Source organism: Scyliorhinus canicula, chromosome 7 (genome assembly GCF_902713615.1).
Source record: "Scyliorhinus canicula chromosome 7, sScyCan1.1, whole genome shotgun sequence".
In the NCBI taxonomy this organism is placed as follows: domain Eukaryota; kingdom Metazoa; phylum Chordata; class Chondrichthyes; order Carcharhiniformes; family Scyliorhinidae; genus Scyliorhinus; species Scyliorhinus canicula.
In genome coordinates, this window is record NC_052152.1 from 178,922,382 (window position 1) to 178,941,115 (window position 18,734).

An 18,734-nucleotide genomic window follows, 5' to 3' on the forward strand; every position below is an offset into this window, starting at 1 on the left:
TGACCAGTTTTAGAGAAGATGAGAATTGTACAGGCCGTATGAGTTGCACCTAAATAGAGCTGACACCAATTTCTTTGCAGATCATTTGCTAGTGCTATTGGAGAGGAGTCACAGTAATTGGTAAAAGTGTGAGAACCAGGTGCCAATATCTGACAAGATACCAAGGAATAACTCCATGAAGGCCTGCCTTCTCAACCTCGGTCCTCGTCTGACGTGTGGCGATCCTTAGGTTAAATCACCACCAGCCAACTTTCCCCCTCAAAGGGGGAAAGCAACCTACGGTCATCTGGGACTATGGCAACTTTACTTGGAAGCATTACTTTCCTGGGCAGCACGGTAGCATGGTGGTTAGCATAAATGCTTCACAGCTCCAGGGTCCCAGGTTCGATTCCCGGCTGGGTCACTGTCTGTGCGGAGTCTGCACGTCCTCCCCGTGTGTGTGTGGGTTTCCTCCGGGTGCTCCGGTTTCCTCCCACAGTCCAAAGATGTGCGGGTTAGGTGGATTGGCCATGCTAAATTGCCCGTAGTGTCCTAAAAAGTAAGGTTAAGGGGGGGGTTGTTGGGTTGCGGGTATAGGGTGGATTTGTGGGTTTGAGTGGGGTGATCATTGCTCGGCACAGCGTTGAGGGCCGAAAGGCCTGTTCTGTTCTATGTTCATACATAGAAAATAAAAGCAGGAGGAGGCCATTTGGCCATTCAAGCCTGCTCTGCCATTCATTTATTTAAAAACTAATTTTTATTGAAAAATTTTGATTTTATACAACATTGACGCACCTTAGTAAAATACCGAAAATAACAATAATATTAACAATCATATACATTCACCCCATCCCCATGAACAGCCCAGCATTTTAACAACAACGCAAATTAACACACTATAAAGTTACAGAATAAACACTATAATAATGCACCCCCCCCCCCCCCCCCCCCCCCCCCCCGGGTTAGACGGGCTACTAGGGACGCAAAGGCCAGGACACCGGCCTCTTTCGCCTCCTGCACTCCCGGCTCTACCGCAACTCCAAAAATCGCGAGTCCCCACCCTGGTTTGACCCTGGATCCAACCACCCTCGACACCGTCCCCGCCACCCCCTTCCAGAATTCTTCCAGTGCTGGGCATGCCCAGAATATATGGGCGTGGTTCGCTGGACTCCCCGAACATCTGGTGCACCTGTCCACACCCCCAAAGAACCTACTCATCCTAGTCCCGGACATGTGAGCCCGGGGCAGCACCTTAAATTGGATGAGACTAAGCCTCGCACATGAGGAGGAAGAGTTGACTCTCTCCAAGGCCTCCGCCCAAGTCCCGTCCTCTATCTGCTCCCGAGTTCCTCCTCCCATTTAGCCTTCAGCTCCTCCACTGAAGACTCCTCCACCTCCTGCATTACCTTATAGATGTTAGACACCTTCCCCTCTCCTACCCACATACCCGAAAGCACTCTGTCCATCGTCCCCTGCGAGGGCAGCAAAGGGAATCCCTCTACCTGTCGCCTAGTGAATGCCTTTACCTGCAGGTATCTGAACATGTTCCCTTGGGGAAGGACAAATTTATCTTCCAGTTCCCCCAGGCCCGCAAACCTCCCGCCAATAAACAGGTCCCTCAATTTGCTGATGCCCGCCCTTTGCCACCCCCTGAATTCCCCCATCCGTGTTCCCCCGGGATGAACCGATGGTTGCCACCCAGTGGAGACTCCATCGAGCCCCCTGTTTCCCCCCCAATGCCGTCTCCACTGTCCCCAGATTCTTAGGGTCGCCGCCACCACCGGGCTCGTGGTAAACCTCTTAGGGGAGAGCGGCAGCGGTGCCGTTACCATGGCCCCCAGGCTCGTACCTCTATATGACGCCATCTCCATTCTTTTCCACGCCGCCCCTCCCCCCTCCATCACCCATTTACGCACCATTGACACATTGGCTGCCCAATAGTACCCCAGAAGGTTGGGCAGCGCCAGCCCGCCTCTATCCCTTCCTTGCTCCAGGAAGTGCTCCGCCATTCATTATGATCATGGCAGATCATAAGGGCAGCACGGTGGCCTAGTGGTTAGCACAACCGCCTCACGGCGCTGAGGTCCCAGGTTCGATCCCGGCTCTGGGTCATTGTCCGTGTGGAGTTTGCACATTCTCCTCGTGTCTGCGTGGGTTTCATCCCCACAACCCAAAAATGTGCAGAATAGGTGGATTGGCCACGCTAAATTGCCCCTTAATTGGAAAAAATAATTGGGTAATCTAAATTTATTTTTTAAAAAATGGCAGATCATAAAGTTCAGTACCCTGATCCAGCCCCCTCCCCCCATAATAACCCTTGATCCCTTTAGCCCCAAGGGCTGTATCTAACTTGGTCTTGACATCACACAGCATTTTAGCTTCAACTACTTTCTGTGACAATGCATTCCACAGATTCACCAATCTCTGGGTGAAGAAATTTCTCCTTACCTCAGTCCTAAAAGATCCCTTATCCTCAAATTATGACCCTTCGTTCTGGACTCCCCTCACCATCATTTGCTGCACATTCTTTCTGAATCTACCCTGTCTAATCCTGTTAGAATTTTGTAAGTTTCTATGAGATCCCCTCTCACTCTTCAAAACTCAAATCCTAACCGATTTAGCCTCTCATATGACAGACCCGCCATCCCAGGAATGAGCCTGGTAAACCTTTGCTGCACTCCCTCCATAGCAATAACACCCTTTCTCAGAAAAAGACACCACTACTTCAGGTGTGGCCTCACCAATGCCCGATACAATTGCAGTAAAACATCCCTATTTCTATACTTAAATCCTCTCGCTATAAAGGCTAACATACCATTCTCTGCCTTTACTGCCTATGTACCTGCATGCTTACTTTCAGCGATTGATGCACGGAAACACCGAGGTCTCACTGAGAATCCACCTCTCTCAATTTACACCCAATAAACTGCATTCCTGTTTTTCCTACCTAAGTGGATAACTTCACATTTATCCACGTTATACTGCATCTGCCATGCATATGCTCACTCAGTCAGCCTGTTCAAATTGCGTTAAAGCATCCCATCCTCCTCACAGCTCTCCCTCCTACCAAACTTTGCGTCATTTGCAAATTTGGAGATAACACATTTAGTTCTCTCATCTAAATCATTAATACATAACGCAAACAGTTGGGGTCATAACACAGATCTCTGTGGTATCCCACTACTCACTGTCTGCCAATCAGAAAAAGATCCATTTATTCTAACAGTTTGCTTCTTGTCTGCTAACCAGTTTCTATCCATCTCGAGACACTCTCCGCAATCCCATGCGCTTTAACTTTACATAGTAATCTGCTATGTGAGACCTTGTCAAAAATCTTCTGAAAATCTAAATAAACCGCATCCATCGGTTCTCCCGGTCACTACTCGTTTCGTCTTCAGAGAATTCCAGTAGATTTGTCAAGCATGATTTCCCTTTTGTAAATCCATGCTGACTTTGATTATACCACTGCTTTAAAATGCTCTGCTATGAAATCCGTGATAATGGACTCGAGCAACTACTGAGGTTAGGCTCATTGGTTTATTGTTCTCTCCACATCGCTTTTTGGAATAGCAGGATTACATTCACTGCACTCCAATCTGTAGGAACCATTCCAGAGTCCGAAGAATTTTGGAAAATGACCACCAATGAATCTACTAATTTTAGGGCCACTTCCTTAAGTACTCTGGGATGAAGATTATCAGGCCCTGGAGATTTATCTGCCTTCGATCCCATTAATTTCCCCAACACCATTTCTCTACTAATACTAATTTTCTTCAGCTCCTCACTAAAACATGTTACTCAGAACTTCAGGTACATTATTCATGCCTTCCTTTGTGAAGGCAGAAGCAAAGTAAAAAAAATGTAGTTCCTCAGCCTGAGGAACCCTGTTTGATCCCTGTTATGAATTCCCCCATTTCTGACAATTTGTTTTTATCAATCTTTTTCTCTTTACATACCCAAAAAATCTATTGCAGTCGGTTTTTATTCTCCCCACTAGCTTGCTTTTCAGGTGTATTTTCCTCTCAATCAATCTCTTGGCCTGCCTTTGCTGAATTTTAAACTGTTCCCAATCCTCAAGTCTATTGTTTTTTCTTGCTAATTTGTATGCCTTTTCTTTGAATCTAATACTATCTCTAATTTCCCTTGGAAGCCATGATTCTCTTTCTATGGCGCCAAATATGAATAAACAACTTTTGGAGTTCACTTCGTCCTTTGAATGTCTGCCATTGCCTTTCCACTGTCCTTCCTTTCAGTAATGTTTCCAAGTTCGAGATGGCCTCAAACCATCATAGTTACTTTTATTGAGTTTCAGGACCCTGGTCTCAGAATCAACTACCTCACTATCCACCTTGATAAAGAATTCTATCATATTGTGGTCACTCATGCCCAAGGGTTCTCTCACAACCAGATTGCCAACTAATCTTTTCTCATTGCCAAACTCCCAGTCCATGATGGCCTGTTCCCTTGTTGGTTCCTCAACGTATTGATGTGGACTTTGCCAAGGAGTACAAAATACTGGGCGAGATGGATAGCACTAGAGTAGGAAAATGACAAGTTTTGGGTGTGTTCAAAGGAAGGTGGGAAGTAATAACGTCTGAAATGGGATTGCTGTGTATATGTGTGAATGCATGGAGTTTGGTAAATAAGATTTGTGAGTTGAAGATTCAGAAAGTCCCTCAAGAAGTATGATGTTTTGCCTACAATGGAGACCTGACTGAAAGAAGGGTGGGACTGGATATAAATTGTTCAGGAATGATAGGAACGGGGAGGGGTGGCAGTATTGAGTAAGCAGGAAATTACTGCTCTGGAGAGAGAATTTCCCAGAGGAGTCAGGGACAGAATCTATTTGTCTAGAATTGAGGAATAAGAAAGATGCAATTACATTGCTCGGTGTAGTCTATAGGCCACCAACTAGTGGGAAAGATGTAGAGGAAAAAATTGCAAGGAAGTTACAAAGAAGCGCAAGAATTATATAGTTACAATAGGGGACTTTAATTATTTGACTATTGACTGGGTTAGTAGTACGAACGGCAAGAGTAGTTTTATGTAGCAATATGCTTCTAGTCTAATGAGAGAGGCACTGCTAGATCTGGTTCCAGTGAAGTAACAGTATCTTGAATCCTTGACATCAACATGAAATATTAATTATTCATCGACAAAAAATTAATTATTTTGTGATCCATTCCCTCGATCCTGCTCAGAAATGCTGTCTGTGCCTTTAATAAGGTACGACTGAAAGGAATGTTCCAGAACATAAGTCTTACAGTTAATATTGTGTAATTTTTCACATACTCTTGAAGAAAACCATTTTTCCACTTCTTGCTGGTGCCTTGAAATGACGGAGTTAAAGTTAGAGCCCATGTTCCAACACGGTACACCGTTAGCACTGTTGCTTCACAGCTCCAGGGTCCCAGGTTCGAATCCCAGCTTGGGCCGCTATCTGTGCGGAGTCTGCACGTTCTTCCTGTGTCTGCATAGGTTTCCTCCAGGTGCTCCGGTTTCCTCCCACAAGTCCTGAAAAATGTGCTGTTAGGTAATTTGGACATTCTGAATTCACCCTCGGTGTACCCAAACAGGCGCTGGAATGTGGCAACTAGGGGCTTTTCACAGTAACTTCATTGCAGTGTTAATGTAAGCCTACTTGTTGTAACAAAGATTATTTTCATTAACAAGTCTGAAACGTTGGCATTATTCACCCATTGTCTTTGAAAATCTGATTTCTGAACTTTTTTTCCCCTCTGTCAGGAATTCTTAGCATGATAATCATTCGAACGCTCAGGAAGGACATTGCGAACTATAACAGAGAAGATGACATTGTATGTATTTTTGACCAGTGGATTGAAGTGACTTGGGAATAAGGAGGGTATTTATGACTTAAGCTGTTGGCAGTTCTTCTATGCCTGAAAAACATTCAGTTGTACTGTTGGGGTGTGGGGTGGGAGGACTCCACTAATTTACCCATTTATCCAGGTTTGCCATCTGGTAAACTGCATCCATGTCATAAAAAAGTAACTATGGCTCAAAGCATTCAAATTGGCTTACCTTTCTTAACAGTCAATTATAAAACACGACAAAATATTTTACTCCTCTGCTACAAATGTTACAAGTGATTTCAGCATCCACATTGTGTTCTTCAAAATCTCTAATACGCTCTTGCAATTCAACATTATCATAAGTTAAGGTATATAACAGTTTTGAAAGCAAAAAACAAAACCAAGCAATTAATTCGCCTGTCCCATTTTCTCAGAACTAAAATAGCTTTCAGCTTTGCTCTTTAAGCTCTCATTATTTATTTGGGTCTTCAGCCATGATATTTTTTGGATCATCTTCCAGGTGTAACTGGATTGCGCATCATTGCCCTCACAAACCTTATATGGTCCACTACTTTGGGCATGCGCTGTATACATGAGTTTTAATGTTCGCTCTATTTTTCTTTTGTTATGCATACTCCTCTGCAGTATAATGCAGTACACTGCTGTATAGTGATACCCACCCTCCTATATGGATCAGAGACGTGGACTGTGTACAGCAGGCACCTCAAAACCATGGAGAAGTACCATCAGCACTGCCTCTGCAAGACCCTGCAAATCTATTGGCAGGATAGATGCACCAACGTTCATGTTCTCAGGGAGGCAGTTGCATAGTCGTATTGTCACCAAACCAGAGACTCCGGTTCAAACCACGCCACTGCAGATGGTGAAATTTGAATTCAATAAAAATCTAGAATTAAAAGTCCCAACGATGACCATGATTCCATTGTCAATTGTTATAAAAACCCGTGAAGGAAATCTGCTGTCTTTAACTGGTCTGGCCTAAATGTGCCAGACCCACAGCAATGTGGTTAACTCTTCATTGCCTCCTCAACGGCAACTAGGGATAGGCACTAAATGCTGGCCCAGCCTGCGAATCCCACGTCCCATGAACAAATAAAAAAACCTCCGACAGGCATCCCCAGCATCGAAGTACTGACTGCACTCTATCATCTCCGCTGGGTGGGCCACATCGACCGCATGCCTAACATGAAACAAATGTGCTAGTCTGAGCTAGGGCGAGCTTTGACATGGCAAGTGAGCCACTAAGAGGGCAGAGGAAACGCTTCAAAGCCATCAAAATGTGTAACATCCCTACTGACACCTGGGAATCTCTGGCTCAAAACCACCTAAAGTGGAGGAAAAGCATCTGGAAGGAGCTGACTATCTCTAGTTTCATCGTCAAGAGCCAGATGAAGCGAAGTGTCGACAACAAAGGAGCACGTGGTAACCTGGGCACCCCACTGATCCATTCCTCCAACCACCGCCTGTCCCACCTCTGACAGAGGCTCTAGATCATGCATTGGACTCCTCAGTCACCTGACAACTCATTTTTAGTGTAAATGCGAGTCATCCTCAACTTCCTAAGAAGAGAGAAGTTTATAGCATTACTTGCTACATCCCAGGTTGCTGTGTACCCATGCAGCTTAGAAGGAACATAGATAGACTCCACTGTATCCTATTCTTCTGATTGGGGAAAGCCCGTTCTTTGTAGCTTTGCAGCTTTGCATTCTGTGATTTGTTTATGCTGTAATTTCTTCTAAAGATAATAGAAATTAAGAAGTTAATTTACATTTTTTCCTCTAGAACCATTTTACATTCCATTTTAGAACAAATAATTAATGATCGGAGACACGATGGCATAGTGGTAATGTCACTGAGCTAGTAATCCAGAACCTAGGCTAATGCTCTGGCGATACGAGTTCAAATCTCACCACGGCAACTGATGGAGTTTAAATTCAATTAATGTATCTAGTCTCCGTAATGGTGACCAAAGAGCTATCAGTGATTGTTGTAAAAACCCACCTGTTTTAGTAATGTGGTTGACTCTTTGCTCTCTGAAATGGCCCAGCAAACCACTCAGTTCAAGGGCAATTATGAATGGGCAACAAAGGCTAGCCTTTCCAGTGACATCTACATCCCATGAAAAAATAATAATAATGTCCCGAAACTTTAAAAATGAACATAGAACATACAGTGCAGAAGGAGGCCATTCGGCCCATCGAGCCTGCACCGGTACCCACTTAAGCCCTCACTTCCACCCTATTCCCGTAACCCAATAACCCCATCTAACCTTTTTGGTCACTGAGGGCAATTTATCATGGCCAATCCACCTAACCGACACGTCTTTGGACTGTGGGAGGAAACCGGAGCACCCGGAAGAAACCCACGCAGGCACGGGGAGAACGTTCAGACTCCGCACAAACAGTGACCCAGCAGGGAATCGAACCTGGGACCCTGGCGCTGTGAAACCACAGTGCTAGCCACTTGTGCTGCACGTGGTAGCATCTGGTAAATTGAATAATCATCCATAACTATTTACAGTTTACTTGCCGTCTAAACTCAGTTATTGAGAGACAACTAAGAATTAAAACTGCAGTAATAACTCTTGCGCCACAAAAGAATTACCCTTCCAGCACTTAAACTATTCTTGAGCAATGCTTCAGATCAACTTGCTTTACTCATACAAAATTAAGCTAAACCTATTAAAATAAAGAATGGGGTGGGGAGGAGGTGGGGTTTAGCTGGTATTAAAGTTTGGGGAAAGTATTTTTCATGGTGCAACATTAGATTGTCAAATAAAAACAGAAGTACTCAGCAGCAAGGTCCTTGACCTGAAATGTCAACTTAGTCTCCTCTCGAATGTTGCTTGACCTGCTGAGTATTTGCAGCATTTTTTAGTTTTATTTCAGAATTGTAGCATCTGGGGTAGTTTGATCTTGTATTCATAGAATTTACAGTGCAGAAGGGTGTCATTCGGCCCATCAAGTCTGCACTGTCCCTCAGAAAGAACACCCTACTTGAGCCCATGCCTACCCCTATTCCCGTAACCCAGTAACCCCACCTAACCTTGTGGACACTAAGGAGCAATTTAGCATGGCCAATCTGCCTAACCTGCACATCTTTGGACTAGATCATTCCTAGAGGTAATTTATTTTGACCCCATGAGCTTTTTTGTGTCTCTCGAAGTCTCCGTTTTTGTTTCACTTATTTATTCATCTATTTACGTTCAACCCGTTTCATATTATAGAATCTTTCATTTATGCTGTAAAGAGAAATTTTAAAGATCTGGATTTACCAATAATCATTTACCTTTAGGGCCTGGGTTTGGACCTAGCTGAGACACATGGATTGAAAGTTTCCTTTTGATTATAATATTCCTTTACACAAAATACATTTTGGCAGTGCACCCTTTGTTTAAACAACATTTCTAGTTTTGCTGAGAAACCAGAGGAAGGCTGGTGTGCAGAAAACAAGTGTGAAATCACCATGTGTGGCATATTCTTGCGCCTTAAAGTTGGAATTAAAGTAGATCTGAATAAAGAGACAGTTACTGAACATCTTGGCACAATATACTTGGTTTTGGACTGCTAATTACTTTTGCTTACTACAAAAGTTGAAGTAATCTATTCTTGGCACAGCCCCATACAAATAGAAAAATGATCAGCAAAGTAGAGAAGGAAGAACAAAGACAAACATTACATGTAATTCACATGCAAATCCAGATAAATCACAGCGTTTGCCAAAATTCAGTGGAAAATTTTAAGTAGAAATTAATAAATGTTGATAGAGCTGACCCTTCTAATTAGGAAACAGATAAATAGTTGTCTACTTTCTTTCTTCGTGGACTTGTGTCAAGTACTGGCTGAATGGTGAAGTGTGTGAAAATAATATGAAACCTGACATTTTCAATTGAAGATTAATTCCCGAATATTTTTAAATTTGTCGCTTGTAGGAGGACACCATGGAAGAATCTGGCTGGAAACTTGTCCACGGTGATGTGTTCAGGCCACCTCATTATCCCATGATTCTCAGCTCTCTGTTAGGATCTGGAATCCAATTGTTCTGCATGATCTTAATTGTAATCAGTGAGTATTTGCCATCATATTTCTTCCTTTAAAATATGATAGCTGGAATTTTTCAGAGCTTTTTCTAATGTTGCATATGATTCATTTTCAGTCGTTGCCATGTTAGGAATGCTGTCACCATCTAGCAGAGGAGCACTGATGACAACCGCTTGTTTTCTCTTCATGTTTATGGGGTATGTTAATTGAAAAGGCTATGAATATTTTTTTGATATACTGAACTCGGACTGGAGTATTTTCCTCCTTATTCATGCTCCATGCACAAACCCACTGGGCATCATAAAGGCATCAGACAATCACGTTCACCTTCCTTTTCAACCCTATTCCCACTTAAATCTATAGGCTTGTGTTTATTGTCATTCCAAAAGTAGACCCACGTTTTCTTTTCACTCATCCTTCACTTCTATTGTCACCATGGCGAGGGAAAGATATTGACAGTAGCTTTCAGGTCTTGAACATATTCTTTAATTTTCATGTTGATAGTTTCCTGGTTCAAGTTGATGCCTGATTAAAATAATTGACTCATCTTCAACTTAAATTGTTACATGCATTCCTTGCTTGAAAATTCAACTTGCCACAGATCCATTTTTGTTGCCGATACCCATAATGCAAACGTGCACTTTGTCAGATAATTCAGTTCTTGAAATTCCAAGACTTGTACTGAGTTTAGCAAAGTTAACTGTGAAGAAGTTTTTCAACTGTGTACAACTCTTGGTACTTGGTGCAGGGACCTAGAGTTGCACCTTTATTGAAGAGGCACTGTTCAAAGTCAGGCTTGAAGCTAAAGACCTATAGAACCGCGCGAGCTGAGACACATTCCACATTGTTGAATAATCTAGTTAATTTTTTTTAGGTCACTAACAAGGGCAGACAGGAGAGTGTCTATGTATGTTGTTTATGTGGACTTTTGGGACTTATTTAGGCTCCGCACCAGAGTTCATTGGCAAAAAATTAGACTGTATAAAATTGCTCATGTCATTGGTTGACGATTAGTTGTGAGACAGACTGTAGACACACTCTGATTAGCAGAATGTAAGTTGTATCTAGGGATTTGTATGGGGCCTTAACTTTTCAACATAAATATGAATAACTTGAATGAAGAAATAGAGGGTATTTTATTTGGGTATACAAGTTAAGTTGGGAGGAACAGCGTGTTGTGTCAAAGGATGCAGGACGTTCCAAAGGGTCATAGACAAACTCGGTGAGTGGACAAAACTAGCAGATGGAACTCACTGAGCAAATAAGTTAATCCATTTAGGATCCAAGAAAGATAAATTGGAGTGTTTTCTTATGGTAAGGGACTAGAGACTATAGAGGAGTAGTGAAGTGATTTGATTATTCCAGGTGTCTACAGAGTTAGCGCTCGGGCACAAAAAGCAATCCAAAAGGCTGAAGGAGCATTGGCTGTGGGAATTATCTTTTATTTGTACAGAGCCTTAGTTAGAACTCATGGAGGATTGTTTTCAGTTCACAGGGTTACACATAAAGGAGGACTATAATTCCTTCCTGGGAGGTTCTCAGTGCAGATGTATCAAAATTAGGGCAGGGCTTAAAGAGTTAAAAGTAACAAAATAGTGCAAACTTGCGTTGTGTCACCTGGAATTCAGGAGGTTGAGGAGCAATTTAATTGAAGTGCTTAAAATATTAAAAATATTTGATACAGTAGGTATGGAAAAGCTTTTTGTAGGTCATTCAGAATAATTGGGAAAAACCTTAAAATTAGAGCTGGGCCATTCACGAGTAAAATCAGAAAACGCCTTCCCCCCCACACACAATTTAAATGTGGAGTTCTCTTCCTAAAACGCTGTGGATTCTGCATCAACTGACATTGTCAAAAATGAGATTGATAAATTGTTGGGTAAGGGTATCAAGGTATAGATCAAAGGTAGTTAGATGGAATTGACTTTCAAATCAGCAATGAGGTAATTTAGTGGCAGACAAGGTGCAAAGCTGAATGGCCTACTTCTGTTTCTATAACCTTCATTATTGTCTCTCTGTTGTTCCTGCAAATAATTAAAGTAAATTTGGATGTGGATTGTAGATATTTAATTCCTATTAAAACCTCTGCCAGATTCATTTTGCTATTTGACATGCAAACTAAGAATCTACAGTGACGTTTTCCTTCTTGCAACATGGGAATTGAATTAAAATGTGTGATATTCAACACTACCGTACTTCTCTTTCAAATTTGTAGTTGTGAAATAATTAAACAGTCATTAATTAAAATGTGCACTTGAGTTATTGAGTAACATATTAAAGAGAGAAGTGATATTTTTCAGAAGCATATCGTCAAGGATAAAGCCATTGTTGGACTTTAGAAACATAGTGAAATAGGAGCAGGAGGAGGCCATTTGGCCCTTCGAGCCTGCTCCGTCATTCATTATGATTCAACTCAATAGCCTAATCCGACCTCCTCCACCCTCGCCCCCCACCACATATCCTTTGATCCCCTTTGCCCCAAGTGCTATATCGAACTGCTTCTTGAACAAATGCAATGTTTTGGACTCAACTACTTTTTGTGGTGACAGGCTAACCACTCCCTGGGTGAAGACATTTCTCCTCAACTCTTTCCTAAATGATCTACCCTGTATCCTCAGACTGTGATCCCTGGTTCTGGACACCCCCACCATTGGGGACATCCTTCTTGCATCTAACCAATCTAGTCATGATAGAATTTTATAGGTTTCTCCGAGATTTGTCCCTCATTCTTCTGAACTCCAGCGAATACAATCCTAACCAACTCAATTTCTCCTCATTAGTCCGTCCCGCCATCCCAGGAATCGGTCTGAAAAACGTTCACTGTACTCCCTCTAGAGCAAGAACATCCTTCGTCCGATAAGGAGACCAAAATGCACACAATATTCCAGGTGTGGAATTGCAACAAGACATCCCTGCTCCTGTACTCTAACCTCGCTATGAAGGCCAACATATCATTTGTCTTCCTTACCGCCTGCTGCACCTGCAGGCTTACCTTCAGTGACTGGTGTACGAGGACACCCAGGTCTCGTTGCACATTCCCCTCTCATTTATGGCCATTCAGATAGTAGTCTATCTTCCTGTTTTTGCTACCAAAGTCGATAACCTCACATTTACCCAAATTGTACTGCATCTGCCATTCATTTGCCCACTCACTCAACATGTCCAAATCACACTGAAGGATCTCTGCATCCTCCTTACAGCTCACCCTCCCTCCCAACTTTGTGGCATCTGCAAATTTTGAGATATTACATTTTGTCCCCTCATTCAAATCATTAATATATATTATCTTGTCTTAATGCATTTTAGAAAATTTCAAGTCTTAATGGCTGTTCCTTCCTCAAATGCTAGGAGGTAAACAGCACCTATATATGTAAAACATTAAATGAAATAGATTTTAAAATATTTACACAGGGTCGTTAGAATGTTGCACAATGTTGCAGCAGGATCCATAAATTCTTTTAAAAGGGAATTGGACAAACTGTAACCTCTCCAGTCTGAGTGCTCGGGACCGAGTAATTTCTGGATTCAGAATTTTCTAGCTTAAAGAATGATGTCAGAATGCCTAACCGCAAGTGAGAATCAAAAAATACTGTAAAACATAAATCAGCAATAAAAAATAGTTTTACTTGCCCAAATACTGTATCTTCCACTCCTAAAGCACTGTGCTAAAAAAATGTCAGTGACTTTGAGGCACAGATGGGTTTGCTTAAAACACTTCCAACAACTGTTTTTTCTGAACAATAAATTTCTGGACTGGAGTGATTACAGTGAAGTTGCTTCAAAAATCATAATATTAAAGAATACGGGGAGTGAGTGAGATTAGAGTAGATGGTTCATGAAGAGAAAAATATTGACACAGAGTTGATAAATCAAATGGTATGTTCTTGTGTTCTGATTCTATTCTTTCAAAAACCCAAAATAGTTTTTTTTTTAATTAATCGCTTTCAGGAAATGGTTTAATTAGACATCCCTAGAGACAGTGCAGTTTTAATATTTATGTACAGTAAGACCCAGTATTGAAGGTTGTGAGATTGCATTTAGTAAACAGTGTACTCTCAGTTTGCCCAGTCAGTCTTGTGGAAAATGTGTGTTTTCGTTTCAGGTTGTTTGGTGGTTACTTTGCAGGCCGTTTGTACCGCACTCTCAAAGGCCACCGATGGAGGAAAGGTGCATTTTGTGTAAGTACATTACATTGTGCAATTCTATTTGGACAAATCTTCGGAATAATTTTGGAACATGATTCTTACTCTAGTAAATATTTCCTGTCCCATGTAAATTAACTTTAGACGGAATTTTAAAGAAAACATAATTCGATTCTGATTCATTGTATACTTCAAAGAATATGGGTGAGAGATCTGCGAGGCTTGGCTCCTGGTATTGCTACTCATTAAGTTCTACATTACAGGTCAGGTTACAGTATTGTAGCCTTGACTTTCTATTGCTAACTCAGAGCCTTTCAAAATTTTCATAGTTATTATATTATTTCACACCTTGGAGATGTTGGGCTAATTGTTTCTTCGCATAGCATACTTGCTTCAGAGAAATACATATTGGGAAAGTACGGAGGATGTTCCCATAATTTCCTAATATACATTTTGGTGGACGAGGCTTAGAGCTGCATTTGGAAATCAACTGTAGAGAACTTCAAAATGTAATTGAAACTGTACAAAGTTTGAAATCATGAAGTTTGTTTACATGTTTACTGTACGCCGATGGGCACAGCAATATTAGTCACTCCTGTAAATGTTCTGAGCATCATATTCAAGGAAAATAATTCCTAACTGATCTTTTGAATCAGGCCAAAACCTACCCCCTCCGCTTTCTATTTGGTAAAAATGGACCATATTACTGTTTGCTGGATGTGACTGGCCTTGAGGAACCGTGTGAGTTATATATCTGGATAGAGATTTTACTTTATAGGACAGGTGCTCTAGTGATTAAAGCAGTAAAGGTAAACATTAAATATTAATAAATCTTATTTTTAGGGTACTGCACAAATATTGCTACAATGTCCTGCAACAAAACGTTTAGCACATTCTCTGCTTCAGATTTAGCTTTTCAACACAGTTTCTGGCAGCCTTCTGCCTTGTGAGATGATTGTTACATCTTGCTTAGCTCTGTGTTAACCATTGCTTGGTGTGGCTCTGGAGGCCTACCCTAACATCAACACATAGTTAAGAATTTGGATTTCAGATGCCCCATAGGTAATTTGCTTGGTAACTTCCTCCTGTACTTTATTTACCCTACTGCAATGGGAAAGATAAAAGTAGAAAATTTAATTAACCTTTGGGAGAAAGGTCTACAGACCCAAGATTGGTCCAACTTTTTATATCGCGGAACAGGCTTGAGGGGTAAATGGCCTACTGCTAAATGGCGGAGCAGGACCTAGGGGTGAATGGCCTACTCCTGCTCCTTGTCCATATGTTCTTGTTATTCATATGAAGCAGCAAACGTGCTCCACCATTGCAGCTGTTCTTGGCTACACTGACTCGAAGAAATACTGGCATTTTTAAGGATTTTACTGTTTCATCTGTATTTAACTCATCATTATTTGTTGGTTTTCCTCTTTTTATTTACAGACTGCTACTCTCTATCCTAGCATTGTATTTGGATTGTGTTTTGTCCTAAATTGTTTCATTTGGGGAAAACATTCATCAGGAGCTGTAAGTATTAATCTTAACACAAATTGTTAGTAAATGGAATTATTTATCTATGGAGTAATTTAATGAGTCACTATTACAATCCAGACTTGAGGGGGGAGAGAGCACAGAGCAAGAGAGCTGTTTATCTTGTGGATTATCTTAAAGCACATAAAAAGTATGTGTTCATTGTGTCTGGCAATTATGTTTCTTCCTTCCTCACCGTTCTGTCAACACTACTATCTACTACTGATGAAATTAAAAACAAAATAAATAAGTCACAAAACAAGAGTGCACAAATGTTTTTTTTGTGCGCATTTTGTTTTTAATTGTAGTGAGAGTAGAACTGATAGCTGAAACAAAACTAGAAATCCTTGGTGACACATTCATCTGCATTCACATGGGCCTTTCGATGAGAGCTAATACTGAATTCTCGTCTTCATCCAGGTGCTGCTTTGGTGTAGAAAGGTTGGATTGTCTTTAGCAGTAATTTGCAGTCTTAATTTTGGGGAACTGCTTGGAGCCAGCACAGAGGAAGATGGTTGGGGTTGCTGAAGGTCAATCATCTCAGTCCCAAGAGTTCCTCAGGGTAATGTCTTAGAGCAAATCAATGATCTTCTCTCCATTAGGTCAGAAGTGAGAATGTTCGCTGATTATTTCTGTGTTCAGCAGCTCCTCAGATGCTGAAGCAGTCCGTATTTATATGCGATCAGAACTGGACAATAGCCAGGCTAAGGCTGATAAATAGCAAGTGTCATTCATCCCAGACAAGTGCCAGGTAGAGTTCATCTCCACCTTCCCTTAATATTTCAAGGTTTTATTATTGCTGAATTCCCTGGGGGAGAAACTGAACTAGTGAAGCCATATATATACCATGGCAAAAAATAGCAGGTCTGAGGATGGGATTTCTGTGCAGTTACTCACCTTCTGACTTCCCAAAGCCAGTCCACCACCTACAAGTCACAAGTCAGGGATGTGATGGAATACTCTCCACCTGCCTGGATAAGTGCTGCACCACCAACGCTGAAGAGGATCAGCACCAACCAGGACAAAGCAACTGGCTTGGTCAGCATCACATCCACCACCTTAAACATTCACTCCCCTGACCAGCAATGTGTAGTGGCAGCAGTGTGTGCCACCTACAAGATGTACTGAAGCAGCTCACCAAGGATTCTTCAACAGCACCTTTCAAGCCTGAAACTTTCACCACAATGAAGGACAAGGGAAGCAAATGCATGAGAACGCCACCTGCGGCGGAACACCACCACCTGAAATTCTCCTCCACGCCTACATCATCGTGACTTGGAACTATATTACTGTTGCTGGGTCTAAATCCTGGAACTCCTGCTCAGCTCTGTGGGTGTACTGTTATGATCCTACTAGGTGTTATAACTGGACAGGAAGATCCCAGAATGGAACTATGGCTCTTACTTTTCTTTATAAAGCATGGATGAACAGAGTCACAGGACCACTGATTTGTTTTAACAAGAACAAAGAAAAATTCCAGCACAGGATCGGCCCGCCCACCAAGCCTGCGCCCTCCAGATCTTCTATCTAAAACTGTCGCCTATTTTCTAAGGATCTGTATCCTTCTGCTCCCTGCCTGTTCATATATCTGTCTAGATACATCTTAAATGACGCTATCGTGCCCGCCTCTACCACCTTTGCCGGCAATGCGTTCCAGGCACCCACCACCCTCTGCTTAAAGAACTTTCCACGTACATCTCCCTGAAACTCTTCCCCTCTCACCTTGGACCCGTGACCCCGAGTAATTGAGTCCCCCACTCTGGGTGCAAAAGCTTCTTGCTATCCACCCTGCCTACATCTCTCATGATTTTGTAGACCTCAATGAGGTTCCCCCCTCAACCTCTGTCCTTCTAATGAAAATAATCCTAATCTAACCTCTCTTCACAGCTAGCGCCCTCCATACCAGGCAGCATCCTGGTGAACCTCCTCTGCACCTTCTCCAAGGCATCCACATCCTTTTGGTAATGTGGCTACCAGAACTGTCTGCAGTATTCCAAGTGTGGTCGAACCAAAGTCTTATACAACTGTAACATGGTCTGCCAACTCTTGTACTCAATACCCCTTTCCCACGAAGGAAAGCATGTCGTATGCCTTCTTGACCACTCTATCGATCTGCGCAGCCACCTTCAGGGTACAATGGACCTGAACAACCAGACCTCTCTGTACATCAATTTTCCCCAGGGCTTTTTCATTTACCTTATAGTTCGCTCTTGAATTGGATCTTCCAAAATGCATCACCTCACATTTGCCCGGATTGAACTCCATCTGCCATTTCTCCACCCAACTCTCCAATCTGTCTATATTCTGCAGCATTCTATGACAGTCCCCTTCACTATCTGCTACTCCACCAATCATAGTGTCATCTGCAAACTTGCTAATCAGACCACTTGTACCTTCCTCCAGATCATTTATGTATATCACAAACAACAGTGGTCCCAGCACGGATCCCTGTGGAACACCACTGGTCACAGTTCTCCATTTTGAGAAACTCCCTTCCACTACTACTCTCTGTCTCCTGTTGTTCAGCCAGTTCTATTCCACCTAGCTAGTACACCCTGGGCCCCATGAGACTTCACTTTCTCCATCAGCCTACCATGGGGAACCTTATCAAATGCCTTACTGAAGTCCATGTATATGACATCTACAGTCCTTCCCTCATCAATCAACGTTGTCACTTCCTCAAAGAATTCTATTAAGTTGGTAAGACATGATCTTCACTGAAACTTCAACCACCTGGCCGGGCTAATTTCCCAACACCAGGTACAGTATGGCTCCTTCCCGAGTTGGACTATTTACATACTGCTCTAGAAAACCCTCCTGGATGCTCCTTACAAATTCTGGTCCATCTAGACCTCTAACACTAAGTGTATCCCAGTCAATGTTGGGAAAATTAAAATCTCCTACCACCACCACCCTGTTGCTCCTACATCTTTCCATAATCTGTTTACATATTTGTACCTCTATCTCACGCTCGCTGTTGGGAGGTCTGTAGTACAGCCCCAACATTGTTACCGGACCCTTCCTATTTCTGAGCTCTGCCCATATCGCCTCACTGCTCGAGTCCTCCATAGTGCCCTCCTTCAGCACAGCTGTGATATCCTCTCTGACCAGTAATGCAACTCCTCCACCCCCTTTACCTCCCTCTCTCCATCCCCTTTACCTCCCTCCCTATCCCACCTGAAGCATCGATATCTTGGGATATTTAGTTGCCAATC

At 42.3% G+C, this 18,734-nt stretch overlaps 1 protein-coding gene across 2 annotated transcripts in view; it reads left to right on the forward strand.

The window, feature by feature from the left end:
- tm9sf4 (transmembrane 9 superfamily protein member 4) overlaps positions 1–18,734 on the forward strand; it is a 94,006-nt gene that overhangs the window by 58,053 nt on the left and 17,219 nt on the right. For both annotated transcript variants that reach the window (XM_038803383.1, XM_038803382.1), the window contains exons 9-13: positions 5,725–5,795; positions 9,745–9,877; positions 9,969–10,050; positions 13,956–14,031; positions 15,433–15,516. In XM_038803383.1, the coding sequence (XP_038659311.1) occupies positions 5,725–5,795; positions 9,745–9,877; positions 9,969–10,050; positions 13,956–14,031; positions 15,433–15,516 (446 nt within the window). The remainder of the gene's footprint in view (positions 1–5,724; positions 5,796–9,744; positions 9,878–9,968; positions 10,051–13,955; positions 14,032–15,432; positions 15,517–18,734) is intronic.